This window comes from Andrena cerasifolii, chromosome 2 (assembly GCF_050908995.1).
Source record: "Andrena cerasifolii isolate SP2316 chromosome 2, iyAndCera1_principal, whole genome shotgun sequence".
Classification (NCBI taxonomy): Eukaryota; Metazoa; Arthropoda; class Insecta; order Hymenoptera; family Andrenidae; genus Andrena; species Andrena cerasifolii.
The window spans coordinates 5216311-5237625 of NC_135119.1; the positions used below are offsets into that span (position 1 = coordinate 5216311).

The 21315-nt window shown below is 37.4% G+C and overlaps 1 protein-coding gene across 3 annotated transcripts in view; it reads right to left on the reverse strand.

Moving 5' to 3' along the window:
• Positions 1–21315, reverse strand: part of LOC143378487 (rap1 GTPase-activating protein 1) — a 342177-nt gene that overhangs the window by 127436 nt on the left and 193426 nt on the right. For all 3 annotated transcript variants that reach the window (XM_076830265.1, XM_076830268.1, XM_076830267.1), the window contains exons 2-3: positions 10919–11024; positions 7178–7270 (exon numbers count right to left, since the gene is read on the reverse strand). In XM_076830265.1, coding sequence (XP_076686380.1) covers positions 7178–7270; positions 10919–11024 — 199 coding nt within the window. The remainder of the gene's footprint in view (positions 1–7177; positions 7271–10918; positions 11025–21315) is intronic.

Sequence of the window (21315 nt, forward strand, 5' to 3'; positions counted from 1 at the left end):
TAAGCCCAAATTGGTACCTACATCGTTCAAATATTTTCAATTATACTTAACTGGAATCACTTCTGAATTCCGTAGGGGAAACCAACCAGTGAATGACCGAATGGTTGAATCTGTGGACCTTTGAGATTAATACTTGACTATATTTATGTGTAACAACAAAACAGCTGTTGAAATTGCATTTAAATTTATTTTTCTTGAAATTTCTATAAAAATAATTACTTATTCTTATCGTAATTTAAGAATAAATAATTATTAAATGCAAAACGTGTAGAAGCCCAGCAAATGACCGCATACTTTTAATAAGAATTGTACTTATTAATGTTCGCTTAATTCGCGTAAATAAAAATATAGGATATTAAAAGTGCAACTGCACTCCGTTTATAAACATATAATAATGTTTAAATTTATAATTAACATTTCTTTGCCTAATGGTCATTCACTGGTATGCGGTCAATTACTGGTTGGTTTACCTAGATCAATTTTATTGTAGTAAACATTCGAATACTCTAAGACAATACTTTCAATGCTGTTCGGAATAGGTATACCCACGTGGAAACATGCCGAAGCCTTGCAAAGGGTGGAAATCTTTCGGCGTGGAAACACGACAACTTCGCTCAAAGTGTTAAATGGATTTCGTAATCTACTAATTGCCTTCGGTTGACATTCCAATATTTTCTGTTTTTAATTTGTGTTTATCGTCGCAGTAACTGCTTACTGACAGGTTGCGAGGCCATGAGATACACCTACAGAAGGGGTATTATGTGCTTAATTTTAAAAGCTGACTGAAGAAAATTACAAATATTTTCTGGAGCTTTGAAATTTTCTTTTTATTTAGATTTTTCTCTACATTGGGCACGCTCATGAGCGAATCCAGGGCAATCCGGTATTATGTTTAACGGTAAAGTGTTTGTGAGAGAATTCGTAAAGTGAACTAAAGAGATGTATGTATGTATGTGGCTTTAGTGTGCCATATAAAGATTGTACTTACAAGGGAAGGACACCGTGAGGTAGACACCGATTTTTATTATAATAATAGAGATATTTACATGGAAATTATTAAAATTTTCGTGGGGTTTTAGTGGGTAAAACTCCCATACTACCCTGGCGCCCCCCGGGATTCCCTTCTGAAGGAGTCAGGGTGCCTTTTGAAGAATTCCCCAAGTTAAAAAACAAAATTTACAAAAAAAATAATTTATAAAAAAATTAATTTATAAAAAAAATTAATTTATAAAAAAATAATTTATAAAAAAAAATAATTTATAAAAAAAAAATTTATAAAAAAATAATTTATAAAAAAAATAACTTATAAAAATAATAATTTATAAAAAAAATAATTTATAAAAAAAATAATTTATAAAAAAAATAATTTATAAAAAAAATAATTTATAAAAAAATAATTTATAAAAATAATAATTTATAAAAAAAATTATTTATAAAAAATATTGATAAAGTTTTTTTTTAACGTGGAGACATCTTCAAAAGGCATCCCAACGCCTCCAGAAGGGAATCTCCCGCGGACGCCAGGGTAGTTTGGAATTTTTACCCACTAAAACGGCCACTATGAAATTTTGAACAATTTCCATGTAAATATCTCTATTATTAAGGCCCATTGGCAGAACCGCTCGGACACCTATTTACTTATTTTCGACATAGATTCATCGTGCCAAGGCTCATCAAAATCGGTGTCTTTCTCATGGTGTCCTCCCCTTGTTAGCTAATCCTAATTCTTTCCTGGAAAGCTTAATGATTACTTTTCTATAAAAACAAATTTTCTAACATTTCTTGACTGTGTCTCGAGGATAATCTTTTCCAGTGTTCACTCTAATTTGTTTTCAAGAATGTTATTATAGTAGCAGGTATACCCCTGATAGTTTACACGAAGATTTATTTCTTAATAATCGCTTGGTTGCTTTTTAGCTAGTGAATCAGCTAATTTGTTGTCATTGAAATCTGTACGCGCCGCGGTAGGTACATATGAAAATAATTTTCTTGTCCTCATCCTCAAGTATGGTTGCATATGTTTCTATAATATCTGTTACTAATCCGTGCTAAGATGTAAGTGTATTTAACTTGTCACAAGCATTTTCTGGGTCGCAAAATATAATGCATTTTAGTTCGCTCTTATGCCCAATAAATCCGAGGGCCAGTCAGATGGCTGTGAATTCAGCAAAAAGAACTCAACAACTAACTCCAAAAATTCAAAAAGTTTGCAACTGAAATACATTTTGATCCTTTCTTATTTTTCACCGTATGTTTATCACTCGTAATTCAATAATTTTATTCTTCTTTGTTCTCCCTTTTTTGTTTTGACGACTTGTAGTACTGAAACGAAATAGTACCGTAAACTGGGGGAACACTGGCAGGTTTTTGAAACATTTTGTTATATAATGTAAAAATTAACATGTTTACATTTGCTTTAAGTATCCTATCATAGCATTGCATCTTTTGTGATTGTACTACAAGTGTCAAAATGCATAAAATTTTTGTCCTTTTCCTTCTTTAATACATGTTAAAAACTTTACCGTACCAGGGTAACATTGGCACATCATATATATAGCATTAACGGATTAAGTTTTACTAATCTGAAGTCAGTAAGATACATTGACACTTAAATTGGTTTATTTTATTTTATTCTTTACATTTTAACTAAAATCTACTCGTAAGATTGGCACATACTTATAAAAAATATGATCCTCGATACTCTCTGACTTTTGTTTCGTAAGGTAAATTGGTTGAAAAGTGAAACAGAGATCGTAAAGTCAGATGCCTGAATTTACTGCAACTAATAAAGAAGATTTCGTACTAACCGGCATTTGCCTACTGTCGGTAAGTTACCTTTAACACCCGACTTTACCCGCATTTACTTCATCTATGTGCGGTATAGAATCCTTCTATACCGGCAAATAATAAGTTCATAGTCTATCAAACAGACTTTCAGGAACAGGCAGCAGGGACATTAGCGAATTCAAGTTTCTCACGATATCGCCGCCACGTGTTGCACATATGATTACGAAAGTCACATTTGGGTGCCAGATGAAGAACTGGCAGAAAAAGATAGGATGCACTGCACATTTTGTCTCAGTATAAAAACCAGCATCTACGTAACATGTTTGAGGCTGCATAAATATATATGGTGTTTCGAAGAAATTGATTAAGTCTTTGAATGTGAGTTGTCACATATTTACGTCGAACGAAGGAAACAAATTCAGATAAATAATAGTGGAGAGACGCTTTCTTCTGAAATTATTATAAAATAACATGAGTGGAAAACTGGATTCAAGTAAGATGGAGGTTCACAGTACCTTTTATTTACTCTTGGCGAAATTTTTTCAAGATTTTCTTCGCGGCACCCCCCATAATAATTCCAAATAATAAAAAAAATCTGTGTAAAGTTTGAGCCCGATCGGATAACGGCAAAAGGCGCACCTGGGCCCTTGAACATTCAAATAACCATTTAACAGCTGACAAAGACGATGTCCTATAACATCCTCCAAGTCATCGATTACATAAAAAAATATGTCAAACAAAAGTTGTAGATCCAGACAAGGAGCATCTTTTTGAATTTTTTTCAAAATTCGCAAAATATCGAAATGCAGAAGATCCTTCTCTGAATATTCAACGAATAATGACAAATTATTCGGCACATCCCGACTAGAATTTCGGTTAGGCATGCCTAAACACGAATGTGGGCCTAATGCGGAAATGATTAGGTACACCTAAATTGCGGCAAGCCTAATTGTTACCCCATTATGCCGTATTATTATATTCTCCAACCATTGAAAATACGGTAAAAAAAAATTTGAACATCTGTCATCCGAATGTCCTCTTAAGGTGTGGCTCCACCAGCGTTCGCGAACTGTTCACGAACCAGCGGCCGTAGCCGTGATGGAAAACACCGGTTCTCGTTAGATCACCGAAGTTAAGCATCACGGGGCGGTGTACTGGGGAAAGATGGGAGACCACCTTTCCGAAAGGAAGAGGAGGGATAAAAAAAAATGAGACTATAGTTCGTTGGGCAATATAAGCAAAAATAAGCTTGAAACGCCACCCTGCTTAAAGCACAGGAAAACAATAAAAACAAACAAACAACAACTGTCCACGAACAGTATGGGAATTGAATTTCCTGTTCGCGAACGGTTCGCTGGTGAGGACCCACCTTTATTCGAACGTTGTGTGAACACTATAGATATTTTCTCTCATGATTAGGCATGTAGTATATACCTATGCGCTTTATTAGCGAAACAGATACAAAAGTATCCGAAACAGACATCTTTCAACATCTCTCGATTCATTTACCCTCTATTTGCCAAGATTTCTTATAGATAGTCAACCTTGACCTAGTATCAGGAAAGAAAAGGATAGGATAACTCATTTATCACAGTTGGCTATCAATAGTTCTACACCCATTACCAAAATTCCTCGACCTTTGTCCCCCCATGACACGATGCTCCCTGTGGTCCATCAACGACCCAATGATACCCATCGAAAGATGGCTCTATGGTCCTCGCGAAACCGTGCTGCTAGCTACCCGATGCATTTGCGGTATCGGTAGCAAACAAAAAGAACCCGACAACCGTTGGTTAGTAATCGATTGCCATGACGCGAAGAGATGGTAGACAGCAGGATGAATGAATCCCGCGGCTGCTTCCGGCTACGTCGACCCTCGATTTGGAACTGTTTAGCACGTGACTGGCACGATTCACCCTTCGAGGCCGGTGGACCGAACATTTTATAGACACCGCGCGGAGGGACAGACGAGCGAACGGTCCTGATTGAAACTCAAGCGGTGCGTGTCCAAACGATTCGTCCTAAAGGTTTCTGCTACTCGCGCCGTGGATGATGATGTTCATTTATCTTCGAGTCGTTCGCGATAGACAAATGGAGATCCCGGCTGCGCGTGGACCACGCGGGGGCAAGTTACTGCGCAAATAGAAATCGAACTTGCGTTCGAAACAACTTTTTTTTAACGCGAATACGTCTTCATATTTGCTTCAATACAGGGGAGCATTCCGGAAAACCCGATGATAACAAAATCGGGGGATACAGTTGGACATTGCAGCTCCGAATCTATGGTATATATCCGAAATCCAATTGCACCACTCGGTAGCCAAGAAATCAAAGAATTTGTTGCGCTAAGTGAGGATCGTAACGCATCACGCGCGGCTGAGGGGGGCGCGTCATCATTTTGGGTTCATGTTGCCGCGTCCGGAAACTTCCACGCAATATAACTTTTGTCTAGGTGAAGCTACAACGCTCGTTTTAATTTCAATCGACAGCTATCGTTAAGATATAGAATCAATTCCTTGTATAAAACATTAGCCACGAGTAGTTATGGCGAAGTTGTGTAGAGTTGAACTTAAAAATTAAGAAAAGTTAACACGATATGGAACTCGATAGAAAGCCAAGTCGAAATATAGAAATCCTATACGGTTGGGAAGAACATCTCGCCAGAAGTCCAGTGATATCCATGAAGCCTCATATGAGCGAGTTAAGTGTTGAGGTTCAACCTCTCTTATACCGAAACTCCTCCAACGACTCTAGGCAGTACCTGTATTGATTTAACATTCACCAGAGATCTCGATGTATGATCTATGCCGTTTATGTCATATTTCTCATGTAAGCTGGTTACGGGGGGCGCGCGCAGGATGACGCGAAAGGTACCGTGAGGTAAACAAGAGAAGTAGTAACACGTATTCCGTTAAAACTGTAGGCTTTATTCGTGACTTTCTCAGAGATCGGTCCGTAACAGAGTGACCGTCTTCGACAGGACGCCGTCGTCAGTACCGCTAACGCTTTCCCTTTTTACGACTCTAGTCCTTAAGGTCTTTCCCTTCGAGAGGGGGTGACTCTTGAGGAAATGCACATGGCCTGTTTCGGCCGCTTGCCTGCCTCGGATTTTCTTACAATCAATAAAATTATAATGGAGTAATTATTTGTTTGTGTGATTTGCTTCCTGATCACGGCGACAGGAACACCTTCTCTTGGGGGACATTGTACACGCATTCACGTTACTCGTCCGTACCCCCGGCACAAACGCAACCGATTTTTTTCAGTTTAACTTTCAACCCACTCCTGACGAATGCAGGACCCATCCGAATTTTTCAGTTATCTACAATAGGCATCACGCATTTCGTAATAAAATATCAAACTGCTACGAATATCGTAACTGAGAGTCTTTTCAGTCAATATTATTTTTAATGACCGTTATTTCTACACTTAAAGGTGAAAAAGCATGTCACACTCGCGCAAGTATGTTAAAAATAATCTTTGTTTATTACACCTTGCAACCTTGAAAATTTACAAAGATGAAAAACTGCATAATTGTTCCGAACATAAGTTTCTAAAGCTCCGCAATAATCTGAAGAAACTATTATCCGAAGTGGGCATAGGCGAATCACTTCGGATAACTGAAATTTTATTGCGCTCCGTTTAATAACCTTGTGCAAGACTTTATAAAAATTGTTTGAAGATATCATCCGAATTAGATTTCACATAAATAATTTAGTGCGGATATTGGCAACGGAATCTACCACCGCGGGAATGGTGGCGCTAGTGTAACATAACAAATATGGACGACGTAAGTATACCTTTCACTACATGTTTATATGGCTCCAGTAGTATACAAGTTTATTTCAAAGTTATTTCTTACAGTAAAAATGTTGACAATACATTTAGACACATTTTTGGAATATGTAAAAGTATGTAATGCGAACAATTTTAGTTGCTCGACTTTTTGGCACTTTTATGAAAACTTAAATTGAGATCATTGTTCATTGTAGCGTAACAAATTACGCAACATTTATTTCTGCGTACAGTCGTCGATACTGTGAAAATTGGTAGACCGCAATAAATTGTATACTTGCGTCAGCCATTACTATTAGTTCGCGTACTGACCGCTAGTGTCGCATAGTAATGTTCTACTCCCAATAGAGGCACAATAATGAATGATTATTAATTATATGCTTTTATAAGGGCCTCAACTAGCGATTACGATAATTAGTAAAAACTATATGCTCGTGATGATTCTATAAAGGGGTGTGTGACAGTATTTGGGAGGTATACGGGTGCCGGTATGGTGTTAACTCCCTAATTCCCTTACTTGTGCCCCTTAAAACTTCCACAAAGCATAGATTCGATTTGATAGAGTACAACCAGAATAGTTGAACCTGTTCCTTACCTGAGAGAAGTACGGTGGCAGGACGCATCGTTGATCATCGAGACGCGAACTCTGCACCCTCTCGAGTAACTCGAATAAATCTTGCGTGGTGCTCTACAACAGAAGAGCGTAGCATTGGTTTGTTGCTCAAGCTGTGCTTCGTGCTAAACGAGTTACAATTTTATAAATTTTATAAATTCCAGCCGAATCGTTACAAGCAGGGTTCGAAAGAGTTCTGAAACTTTTCAATAGGTTCTATTTGAAACATGGACCGTGGAACTTTTTTTAAAAATGTTCTCACATTATAAGTTCCCATGAGAACCGATAAAGTAAAAGTTCTTGGAAATAAAAGTCCTAGTTGGAATGGAACTTATAAAATATAAAAATAAAAATTTCTCTATAACATTTTCCGAATGTTTATCTGATTAATTTGATTTTTTATAAGTTATGTTTAGTATTACATGACCTTCCCAGCTGCCGAAAAACTTTTTTGTAATATCAACAATTTGTCCCAATTTTGTGTGTTAAATGTTTATCATCTTTGACTTGGGTTTTAAAAAAAGTACCTCCGTGATTTTTTGTATATTAATTGGGGGAACATTAAACTTTATATTAACGTCAACTTCAACTGTCCGAAATTGCCCGAAACGGAAAAAATAGCCGAAATCATTAAGACGACGTTCACCGCTTAGGCGCGTGCTACGTTCGGTGCGCAGCGTATAAAATACTTGATAGTAGATGATTCAAATTATTGCGAATCGTCAGATACAAACCCAGGCACGTGTTCCGAGTCCGATTCTGATTTAATATGACAAACAAATTTTTCCATTTTATTATTTGTTCCGTATTTGGCGGGTCCGCGGCAACGGGGCCAGCGCGTCACGGCTGTGGCGCTGCGATCGCGTGTCCGACACAGAGGTGGGACGGCGACAGATTAACGGTTAGGCGTCTTCTTGCCTGGTCTGTCTGTCGCGTGTGGGACATTCCACGCGAAATCGGACACTTTTTGAGTAACATTTCGGATGTGGCTGAATTTTGAATACGTTGTAGTCTTTAGGGATATATAAACATATCTCGAAGGATTTTTGACAATTTTGAAAAATGTCGATTTTACAGCTGTTTGAAGGTAAGTGCTAACTTTTTTTCAATAAATTATATCTATGGAAGTAGTAAGCGGATGGAGATGAGGTTTACGGCGATTTGTAGAAAAGACATTGAGGTTTTAAGAAAAAATTATTTCAGTTTCAGAAACAAATTTGTTTAACCATTTTTGTGCAATTATTTTAAACAAATGCAGTTTTTTTAACAACGGGCGCGATTTTAAAAATCTGAAAAAACAGAGTATAGTTCTATCCTTCCCCTTCATGGTCTAATTGTCAAAAATATGGGAATTTTAAAATTGGCCTTGTAAAAATTGCCGAAAGTTGACAGGATTATACAGGATTTATACAGGATTCTCGAAAATGGTAAGTATTTGAAAAAAACTGAAGGAGGAAAACTCTTACTGTTTTTCATATCCAACATAATACGGTATCTCAATTTTTGGTGTTCGCAATATTTTCCTTGAAACGAGGGTGAGTTTTAGTTTTTTAAATGGAATGCTATATATTTGATTACCCAATATGACAGCGACTGTCAAGACAAATTCAACCATATGATACACTATGACCTTCAAGGCCACACAAGGTTAGGAATGAAAGAAAGAAACCCTATCTACTAGATAGATAGTTCTATATATTTACTTCATTCCTAACCTTGTGTGGCCTTGAAGGTCATAGTGTACCATATGGTTGAATTTGTCTTGACAGTCGCTTTCATATTGGGTAATCAAATATATAACATTCCATTTAAAAAAGAAAAGGTCACCCTCGTTTCCAGGAAAATATTGCGAGCACCAAAAATTGAGATACCGTATTATGTTGGATATGAAAAACAGTAAGAGTTTTCCTTCTTCAGTTTTTTTCAAATACTTACCAATTTCGAGAATCCTGTATAAGAATATCAGGTATAGCCGCTTGGCCGCTGCGAGTACCGCGGTGCTGGGCGACGCAGCGTCAACTTTCGGCAATTTTTACAAGGCCAATTTTAAAATGCCCATATTTTTGACAATTAGACCATGAAGGGGAAGGATAGAACTATATTCTATTTTTTTTTTAATTTTTAAAATCGCGCCCGCTGTTAAAAAACTGCATTTGTTTAAAATAATTGCACAAAAATGGTTAAAAAAAATTGTTTCTGAAACTGAAATAATTTTTTCTTAAAACTTCAATGTCTTTTCTACAAATCGCCGTAAACCTCATCTCCATCCGTTTACTACTTCCATAGTTATAATTTATTGAAAAAAGTAAGCACTTACCTTCAAACAGCTGTAAAATCGACATTTCTCAAAATTGCCAACAATCCTTCGAGATATGTTTATATATCCCTAAAGACTACAACGTACTCAAATTTCAGCCACATCCGAAATGTTACTCCAAAAAGTGTCCGATCTCGCGTGGAGTGTCCCGTGTAAGACACTGAGCGATTCAAACATGTGTAAAATCTACATTGTTCGCGCACGGTTTTAAGCCGTTTAAGCACATCACACCTTACCAGTTTTGTTAATATATAATGTTCAATGCAGTAGTTCAATATCATTTCTAAAATTAAACCTATTGCAACAAGTGCGCAACATCGTTCGAAGCGTCTCGCGGTAGAGTGAGTCCCGCGTCGACGCCAGAGCCTCGGAGAGGCATATTTCTGATCATTATTATTTATATTGTTATTTAATTTTTGTATTAGTGTTTTCATTTTTATGCTATTTTTTATGTTTTACATACTGCGTAATAAAAATTACAAACCAAATACAAGAAAAATTTTGAATGTGTACGAAGTTATGATATTTGTCTCCCAAATCCATATATATAAAAGAATCGCAACGGTTTTCAGGTATTTCTGCGAAACTGACGAACAAATTTTCCCAACAAAAGTGTGTCAGTATTCAGTTGGCAACAAATTGCAAAAGTAAAAATTAATGAAAAAACTTTTTATTCAATAAAAAATCAAGTTCACCTCATTTTTTTTAATGGAACTGCTTAGTTTTATGCACCCATCGATGCATCTTTATATTTTCTTTAAAAAAGTATTAGGGTACTTAGGTCGAAAACTGATTAGTTCAGAAACTATGAGACTTTGTCCCGAACGCCCACCCTAGTAACATTTACTGTTGGGATTTTGATGGCCAACTAATTCCCAACTTGGGGATACTGTGGGCCAACCAGAAATGCTACTAGGGCATATACCGTGCTTTGGTGAGATCTTCGTAGTGAAAATATACGAAATATTGCCGGAATAGTGCCTGAATAATTCCCAACGGTGTTGTGAGAAAAAATATCAAAATTCTACTACACGCATGGCTGCGGTAGCGTTCCCGGCTGGAGGTAATAGATGAGCCAAGGGGTCATGCGCTGTTATTCTATCTCCCGTCTATTCTGCTCGTCGAACAATGCGAGCGAGAACTGACACAAATGCAAGATAATTTGGGTTAATTTCCGGAATAAACACGGCGTCACATCCCATTCAAAGATTATTGCTGTCCCAGTTCCGTTATCCAACAGCGGAACCGCAGTACTTTCATTATAATTACCAAAGACTATCGATGAAACCAGCCGTGTTGCATGCAACCTATTTGTCTCAAAATGCATTTGATTCCTTAAATGAAACGCTGATTCATGTATCGAAATCTCCCCATAGTTTTTACGTGTACAGCAGTAAGTTCCTTACCTTTATTTTTTCCGGGTTGGCACCTTGAACATCCTGCCTCTCATCCTCGACAGTGGTGCGTCGGGATTCAGACTCGCAGTAGACAGACTGCTCGAGCTGTTGTCTCCTGAGAAAATAAAAATTCGTCAGTAAATAATGTTTGATGTGTTGCAATATAAAGAGCAATATCAAATGTACATTTAGTTATATAAAACTGAATAATCATTCAAACTGTACTTCACTTAAAATTCATAAATATGTGATAGGGATTATTTCATACGGATAAACAATATTTATTGTAACTGAAAGTAAATTTCACAAAGTTATTCGTTTAAAAAGCTGCTATACTATTTAATGTAATGTGTAAGCGTAATGATAGGGTGCAATAGCTGAACGTAAGTAGCCACTCAGCGTTTATCAACGATGAAGGCAGGTTTTATAAAATCCTCTGGAGGAACAGTTCCGAGGTAAAGTTAGATTTTTCAGAACAAGATATGTAGCTGAGTGGAAAGAAACAGAATTGCCAGATCAGATTACTGGCTCAGGATGCTAATCCTGATCCACCCTTGTCGAACAGATGTTCTATATACCCAATTGAGCTGTCGGCTATGTTCTTCTTACATGTATAATACCTATTCGACCTGGCTATCAGGTATTATTAACAGCGCAATTAAAACTTCAAAAGTAACGAATAACTTGCAAAGCCATAAGGAATTTGAATTTTAAAAAGTACAATATTTCATTAAGGGGTTGTACCTAGTCAGGCGGTCGAAAAGAGGCGAATGTTTGTGATTTTTTTTTTTGTTGAAAAAGAGGAAACGTAAATCAAAATACAAAAAATATTTCGGTTATATATTAATGTATCCTCAGATTGGCGAAGGGAATTTTCCGAAATATTAATTTAAAACAAAATGACGACTACTTAAAGATGAAGTCCTGATTCTTTTCGCGTGAATTTGCACGAAAAAAATCAAGATTTCAACTGAGGATACATTAATAAACTAACGAAATCTTTTTTGTTTTTTGATTTCAGATAATCTGGTTCCAAATGGCAATGCTCACCACAAAAGCATATTTTTAAAAAGGCTTCTTGGATGTGGGTTGTTATTTTATTATAAACGTAAATATTTTTCTACGAAAAAATTACCAAATGTTCTTTAAATGTTGCTCTTTTAAGCGCAAAAAGTTCTGTAAAAATATACGCTTTCGCTTCTTCAAAAAAAATTCACAAATATTCGCCTCTTTTCGACCGCCTGACTAGGCATAACCCCTTAAGAAGAAACAGCAGTGAACGATTTTCACGTTTTATCAGACACTAACATAGTAACGACTTAAATTAACGTAGATTTCATTTTTACGTAGGATATTTTATATAACGATCCCTATTTTACAAGAATTATTTATTATTTCTTCATTACGTATTTAATGTCTCATAGTCTATTCATTCTATGAACTGCATAACCGAGTTCTATTCTACTTTCGACGTTGTTCATCATTCCTTATCACCATGCATCAAATGATTTAGGGAATGGACCATACTGTTAAGTGTTGGACAGCAGATGGGCCGGAACATCGAGTTAAAGACTTTTCCCGACGTTCTCGAAAAAGTCGTGAAGATTGCCTAATTCGAGCCACCCCCCTACGAAGACGGGACTGTCTGACTTGTGAAACAAATGTGCATCTGGCAGCAGCTGCAGACTTTTCGGCCAACAACGATCACCGTCACATCTTGCTGTTTCAGTTCTCTTTCGCTTGGTTCTGATACGTAACATTTTAACTTATTTTTAATACCTACGAGGGCTATTATCGTGAATTTATTAATTTGTAAAAATCTCTTTAAAAGATTTCCCCTCCAAAATTTTTAGTTTGAACCCTGTAAAAAAAAGACAGATGTAGGGGGTATTTTGGGCCTCCTGTAGCATTCTGCGTTCAAAGTCAAAGATTTTTTTATCAAAAGAGTTATACAATTTTAGATGAAAGCGATGCAGGGGTTGCTGAAGGTACTTCGACGTCAGTTGTCATTCGGTTAGTCGGAATATAGGTACCTACCTAGGCTTTAAAAAGTAAAACGTGCAGTTAAATTTTCGACATCTGCAAGGATGAATATTTCATCTTATTCAAAGAGTTTGCCTTCCTGGACCAAACAAGTTCTTCCTCTTACACATGTTCGAGTAGGCAATTATAATAACGCAATTGCTTTATGCACCAATAGCACGAGTCGAATGTTCACTGTTAATTATGAAAGTGGCTTAATACGTTGATTTTTTCCAGGTTTTTTATTTAGGACAAGAAAAGTGGGATTTCTTTACTGAAACTACTGAATTCGCATTTTATTCGTAAAATTTTATGCACAATATTAAAAATATTATAACTAAGTAGTTGTTAGGATTCGATAGTATATTCAAAATATTGAATATTTTTTGAAAAATTAATTATTATACGATCTATTTAGGGTGTTAAATGATACACATATGTAGATACAGTAGTGGTAAAAAGAAAGTTTAAACAGCGAACGGTAACAAAAATAAAATTATTCTATTATAAAGAATTATATCTTAACATCGATATCAACATAATACTTGTTTGAAGTATAGTATTAACTTTGTCACGCAGACCTGTAAAAGTATGAGTTTAAAATTCTCTTCTGTCCACCACGGTAATGCAAATTGGTATCTTTACTTAGGTATTCCTGCTGTTTCTATTTTGCAAAGTGTCGCTTCAAGGAAACCGCGTAAATTAGAAACATCATCGAAATACTTCTCTCTTTTCCTTCATATTTTTTTTGTTGAGTAGGGTTTTATTTTAAAGTGGTCGCATCTACAATGAAGTCATTAGCGACCACCCACCTCTGCACAATGATTAAATATTTGACATTTGGTTACAAAATTAAATAATGCTGAATTATAAGAGGTCTAGTAAATTAATCGATTTGAAAAATTGGATTACATTCTGGATGTTTTTAGCTTCAAATTTGTCTTAACATTGAATCGATTTCTTTCCTGGGAAAACTTAGGGCATGCCAGCAAAACATGCTCTGTACTTAAAGGTGTTTTACAAGACTCACATTCGGAGGGGGGGGGGAGGGGTGTGCTTATTTATTAAATATTCATGGGTTAGTCGCAAATGACCGGTACGAATGCGGGTAAGAGCGGCTTGATTTTTCCTAGATAGCACTGGGGTATTTAGTTTCTCTTGAACATTTCATCTGACTTTATGCAGCTTCCTTTGGGAATTCTTGAGCCGTTCGTAATTCCAGAGATTATTTATGGCTCCTTTAGTACTTGCTTTTGAATCTGGATTTTCCTTCATATTGTTCTGCGCTTACATGTTCACGTACACAAGCATGTATGCAGTTATTCACAATTAAATGCGAATTGCCAATTTAAATGGAGATTCGAGCCGATGCGTTATTTAAATTCTACCACGATATTTTGTCACGATTCCCTCTAATGTCGAAAGCACGCCAGTGCGGTCCAGATGTGTAGGTAAAAGTAGAATCGATCTTTCCATTCTGGCTCCCAAACACTTGTTCCTACTGACTTTTCAGTTTTCAGTGACCCACATATTTCCGAGCTAATAGACTTTTTTTCTTCTACATGAAAATGATACGTCAACAATTTTTAAAACAACGTCGCGTACACGTGGCCACCCAAAAATATTTAGCGTCAGTAGATGCATTACTGAAATAATTAGAAAGCTGTTTAATTGAGGCAATGTAAGTAAAGTAGAAATATTTGCTGTAAGCTGTTATAAGATCTAGACTTTTAATTCTGAAGCACATGTTTTTATTAACGTGGGAGAGCAAAAGAACTGTTAATAGTACACAAGTGAGCAGGCACAATCAAAATAATACATGGGGCGGGGGGTAGATGGAAGAGATCATTACTTGTCAATATATTGTTTCTTGAAAGAAATCATAAAAATGGTGGAACACATTATTCTTTTGAAAATTAGACACCCATACAATAGGTAAATAAAGAATTATTATATATAAATTACATATGAAAATCTACAACAGTGTTTCCCAACCTTTGATGAGTCGTGATCCCCTTTTATAACTTCAATAATTATTATTTCATAAATTTAGTTAGGTAAAGAAAATTAATTATTTAGAAATTTAAACAGGTATTTCAGAATATAATTCTAACTTAATAATATTAAAAAAAATACCGTAGTGGCCCCCAGAAAACACTTCGCCATTAGGTTGGGAATCACTGATCTACAATAACAGCAGAAGGCAACGAAATTTACACATTCCACAAGTGACCCAAAGCAATTTGCAATTTAATGTGATGAAAATAGTAAAACTTCTGCGGCTGTGTCGGTTATTCCAATAGAAAATTAAAGCTGAACACTAGTTCGTAATGTGATTGTCGCGGCATATTTAAATTAATGAAGAAAAAACGTACATTCGTCGTGGGCTAGCATGCACTGAAAAGTGACAAACTTAATTAACAGATATTCTATGTGCTTAAAAGTCTTTCGTTCGCGTTTCAATGAATTTAACATCATCCAATTCAAAGCTTAGGTAAATGATTGCACATTAATTAAAATATGTGATCAATTATTTTTACACAAAATAACTTTAAACGCAAAAGGTTTTAGCAAGTATAATTTGATCTGTACTGTGTAAGCTTGTAAAGCATGCAATAAAGTGAGGAAAAAATGTCTACATCGATCATTTTTATATTCTCATATGCAGTGCATGTCAGATAGAGGGCTGTAAACTGCATACATAAGCTGTAACAACATCCTTCTTTAATATTTTCAAAATCGCTGAAATCTTTCATACGATATGGGTCGCCACTACCAGACCACATAGGTCAGCGCTGTCCAAGGTTGCTCCCGCGGGAGCTTGGGGTTCTCTTTGGGATTCTCGTCCGCGTTGTCAGGAATACCGCGCGATGCTAAAGAGGCGACCATGACGGGTTAGCCGGGCTAGTGGCTAGTCTGTCATGGTCGCTTCTTTAGCGTCGCGCGGTCCTCTTGACAACGAAAGGCACGCTGCGGGAAAGGAAGATTGGAAGGGGAAGCAGGCGCGTGAGGGGCCCCTATGCTGGACAGTGCTGACATAGGTACCAACGGAGGACAATGCTGACAACTCTCTCATTCCATTTTAAATTGAACGTGTACAGTATAAGCATACTGTACAATTTGTACAGTACAAATGTATGTATATCAATTTTATACAGATTTTTATAATTTTTTGATATTTTAAGGTGAAATCTGACGGCACGTGGATCGGCGAGCCGGCTCGGATCGCCCAGGCTCGCAAGTCGGCGAGACATGAGCGTTCTCACGGCGCGTGGGCTCGGCCAGTCTCGTGCTGTGAGAACGCTCATGGATCGCCGATTCGCGAGCCTGGGCAAGCTTGGCACGAGACTCGCCGATCCACATGCCGCCAGATTTCACCTTTACTCTACAGGGTGATTCTCTCGGTGCCCCTGATCAAAGAGATGCCGCCTGGTCAACCGTGACGAGGTCAACCCCCCGTGGTGCCTCTCCTAATTTATGGATTTCAACCCCCAAAGGGGTTGGAGTACCTATTAAGAAGTGCGAAATGTCCCGTTTCCACGTTTCTCATCAGATCTCTGCGAAAATGGTGCTAATCGATTCCTTATGTTTCGCCGATGAAACTAACAGCAAGAGCGACGCAATTCGGAGCATAATGAAGGAAATTACATGAAAAATTGATTTGCATAATTTCAAGCTAACTTCGTTGAAAATAGTCCGATTTACATGACATTTGGTATGTTTTTCATCGGGAGAACGCCAGGAAGCCATTGGTGTCACTTCCATATCGATACGATATAGAATAAAGAATTATTTAATTTCTCAATAAAAATTTAATTTCTCAGTTTCTGAAAGTAATGATACAGAAACAACCAGCCTATTCTTTATCAACACCACGAATTTCAAAAGCAGCATTAAATACAGTATCAAATAAACAGTTTGCAAAAGCTTTTTACAACAATTATGGTGAAAAAATTGATAGAAAAAAATTAAGTAAATCCGAAATATGTTAAATTATCCATCATTAAGAGGGAATAATTATTCCTCATTTTTCGGGGCAAATTGCATTCTAATATAGTTCAAAAGTTATACGAAAAAGGCCCCAAATTTTTCAACCCGGACCGGAAAATTCTGAATAGCTCTTTGCAGCGTTAATTTGAAAGAGACCATCCCAAAATTTTCGAAGCTCGGGCATCACTGCTGTCCAGCGGTCGCTGGCAGCTCTCCGAACGCCGGGACGGTGCATGGTTGCAGTGGAATGCGTCCGTGAGGCGCTGTTGCCATGTTACCTGTTCGCGCGAGCGCGGGTTGCAGGGTAAGACCATAGACATATATAGACGGAGCAGAAGCTGGGACTTTCAGCGAGGGGAACGGTAGGCTTGGAGGGGAAAAGGCAGAAGTCAGATACAGGCACGTCGGGTTAGCTTCGGAAGCATTCGGCATGCATATCCATTGCGTTACCCGATTTGCCTGTATCGCTCCCCTTACCGCAAATCTTACACCCCCCTCAGCTTACGCTCCGTCTATATATGTCTATGGGTAAAACGCTGATCCTGTATAGGCACTAACGATTACAGTTTTGCTCGCGGTGGCCAAAATGTCGCTACCGCTCGTCATGAAAGACATAATTGACATGTAGATGGGAAAGTGCGCTTGTCCATTTCTAACACGTTCCTAGAAAGTAGTCACACTGTGCCTGACCTTAAATATTCCAAGAGGGTAAAGAAAACACGCCAGTATACAGTTTGAGGGTTAAAGGCAAGAAATAACTACTGCAAGTGAAATCTTGTTACTATATCCATCGAAAAACTTATGTATCGTCTCATCTCCTTTGTCCTATAACACCACTCAACTGTTACCATTTCTTAAAAAATACAAGAAAACTGTACGGCCAACTTTACTACGAGTAATTTACGTGGTTTCGATCGCATTTCATTTTTTAATTATCAGCTTTGTTATTAAATTAATTTAAAAGCAAGTTTTATGTTCAAAACCAAACATCTATGCACAAATTTACTACGAGTAATTTACGTGGTTTCGATCGCATTTCATTTTTTAATTATCAGCTTTGTTATTAAATTAATTTAAAAGCAAGTTTCATGTTCAAAACCAAACATCCCCAGGTATTTAACTGGATTTTCATCTCGCGAGTCAATTGTTAAATTTTATTTGCAAGCATGAAGCCGAAGGAAATTGCACTGACATATTGCAACCGAAAATGTTATGCTGCAAACGTCAACCCAATAGTTTAACCCACGATTGGACGTACATTTAGCGAAGGCAGCAATGGTTTGTTATAATGGAATTTATTAATTTTCGCGCCCTGTCACCCCGGGCAATGCAGTTTCTTTCACGGCAGCGCTTCGTTTCAAGAGACATTCGACTGTAAAGGGGGTCACAGATAAATTTTCGTTTGCTGCGGCTCTTCACCATCTCGCGCGGACAGAAAGACGCGGGGAAAGAATAATCGCGTCGTATACACCCTGGATTCGTGCAACTCATCCCGCCTCTCCGTTATTCGAGTACAATCGATCAAACCGTCTTCCACGGATCAATCGATACCTCTTGGACGCGTTGCCGATATTTCGCAATGCCACCGCCACGGGTAAAGGAAGACTTGTTCTCTCAACTGCGGCGAAAGAGAGACTAGGCGACGTGACAATAACTTAAATAATCGAACTGCGAAGAAATTCTCCACCGATGTGTCTCGCGACTGTTTCTTATTTCCTTGGCGTACCAGCCGCTAGACAAAATAACTGTATCAAATAAATAAGATACAATCCTATCGATTGCAGGTTCTTTTCGCCGTGTTTATATTGTTTTCTTACATTTTCTGTTAGAGTTGTTTATTACATTCTTCGTATCAATAGCAATGTGCTTTCAACAGTTTTTATGTTCAGATTTTTTTTTTATAATATTTAGCTCTTTCATAAGTTGTCTTTTCCTGTTAAACGCTATGTTTTAAGTACAATCTATTTTTATAAATCTGAAATTCTTAATTAAAATTTGTAAATTTTTAATTTTGCTCTTGAACATCTTAAGGCATTTAAATATTACTTTAAACAAAGTTAATGAGCATACTAAGCGGGAATGTGATTCGCATAATGAGACCAGAAATAATTTAAATAACGTTTCATTTCCATTAAAGATTAAAGTATCTGTCAGTTTTTTTTAGACTCGAACACACTGACTTGGTCCGCTTTCAATTTATTAAAATGGCATAAACGTGATGTTAATTATTCAATATAAATTAAACATTTGAATTTGTCAATTTCCAACAGTAAATTTATATAAACAGAAGCAAATTCAAAAGGCTTTACTAATTAAGTAACCCAATATTAATCAATTAAGTTCAGTTAAACAATGCTATGTTACTTGCCCAGTATCCGTGTCATTTATTTCTCCATACCAAATCAGGCAAGTAAAAAGTACCTACCACCTATTTATGAAGTAAAAATAATGCTAAAATTATTGCATGTACTCGATAAACTACACAGAAGATGCAATATGCGAGACTGAAAAGTTGTTTATAGTAGGTACATTTCCAATTAAGTTTGGCCTAATTTTGCTATAAGTTCAACAGCACAAAACGTAGCACATAAATCAATATAACGATGATTAATTAACCTTTTCCAGTCCAAATTAAAAAATCACAGAGTTCTTAACGAATTTTCGATTTTGCCTTTAGGTAATCACAAGGGGAGGGCACCATGTGGTAGACACCGATTTTGATTTAGAGGGTAAAAAGCCCACACTACCCTGGCGCCCCGGGGGATTTCTCTTGAGAAGGAGTCGGGGTGCTTTTCGAAGATTTCCCCATGTTAAAAAAATTTTTTAAAAAAAAATTTATAAAATTTTTTTTTTAAGTTGGAGACATCTTCAAAATGCACCCCGACGCTTCCAGAAGGGACTCTCCTGCGGGCGCCAGGGTAGTATGGGATTTCTACCCCCTAAAACCCCAGGGCCACTACGAAATTTTTAATAATTTACATGTAAATATCTCCATCATTAAGCCCCATTGGCAGAAACGCTCGGACACCTATTTACTTATTTTCGACCTGGATCCATCGTGCCAAGGCTCATCAAAATCGGTGTCTACCGCATGTTGTCCTCCCCTTGTCATATCATCAAATACATTCACAAGTATAATATAGGCAGGTGGTAGGTATGCACACACGAAGCATATAAACAGACACCAGTTTAAATGTTCAATTTTTACCTTCCAACAAACCAAACTAGTGACAAAAAGACTCCGGAAGCAATACCACCCAGTAAGATGGGATGCCATAAAAGCGTAAAAGTCCCCATGGTTCATCGATCAGTTAGGTACCTACGAATTGTCATCCTCCTCGAGTAGTTTACCAAGTACCTTCAAGGATGTTGTAACGAAGCAATTTGTGTGAAAGGTTTATTGATCAGATTTGCACGGAGGATTCCGAGATTCGATAACAACGCGGCCACGTAACTAGCGATTGGTCGTTGCGAAAGAAGATCGAACGGGCGAGAAAGCGGACAGCCAGCCGGTCTGCCTCGACAAGGCAAATCGGCGGGCTTCTAAAACGAACTGCAATCTTTCTGCGACTGGCATTTATCGTCGTATCTGTCGATAATCGCGCATTCCTCTTCGCCGTGCGCCATAAAGGACCCGATGGCGCGGCTCGAGTAGCGGGGTGTCGCTCCATAGCTGGCTCGCTTCGCGCAATCGGACGTTTCCAAAAAACAACTACGGGGAAAGTAAACGCCCCGGTAGTTATTTCGCCGTGATAGGAATACCTTTTCCCCTGTCCTCTGAGGCGAACAAGGTGTGCTCGGGACACGACCACCTCTCTTATTAACGCTCGTCCTCCACTTTAATCCGCCCCGAGCGCTGAAATCTTGGACTATGGTGCCGAGAGTTTCAGGAATTCAATTTGGGGGAAAATAGAATAGTCTTTATAAATGAAGGCTCGAAGTTCTTGGGAAAAAAGTTTCTTTTATATTTTTATTATTATTATTATTATTATTACCTCAACGGGAAAACATATAGAATACAAAGTATTAACAGATAAGTACATTAAATCCAATAAAATAAAATACAACGAAATAAAATAAAATAAAACAAAACAGTCTGCTTGCAACAACATACTTAACGGCACCAATGGTAATGTACTATGCTATGCTAGGAATCGACTAAACAGTTGCCTCCGGAACGAATCAAGCGAAACTGAAAACAGATCAATGTCAGCAGGGCACTGATTTACTTCATCCATGGCACGGTTTATGAGATCAGCAGTCTAGTGATTATAGTATGAAATCTTCGATTCAAAAAGGAGTCTCGGACGCAATGACCGTTGTGGGGCATGAAACCGAATCAATGCCACAAGCTCCTGACAGTTTATCTGACCGTGAATAACTTTATATAGAAA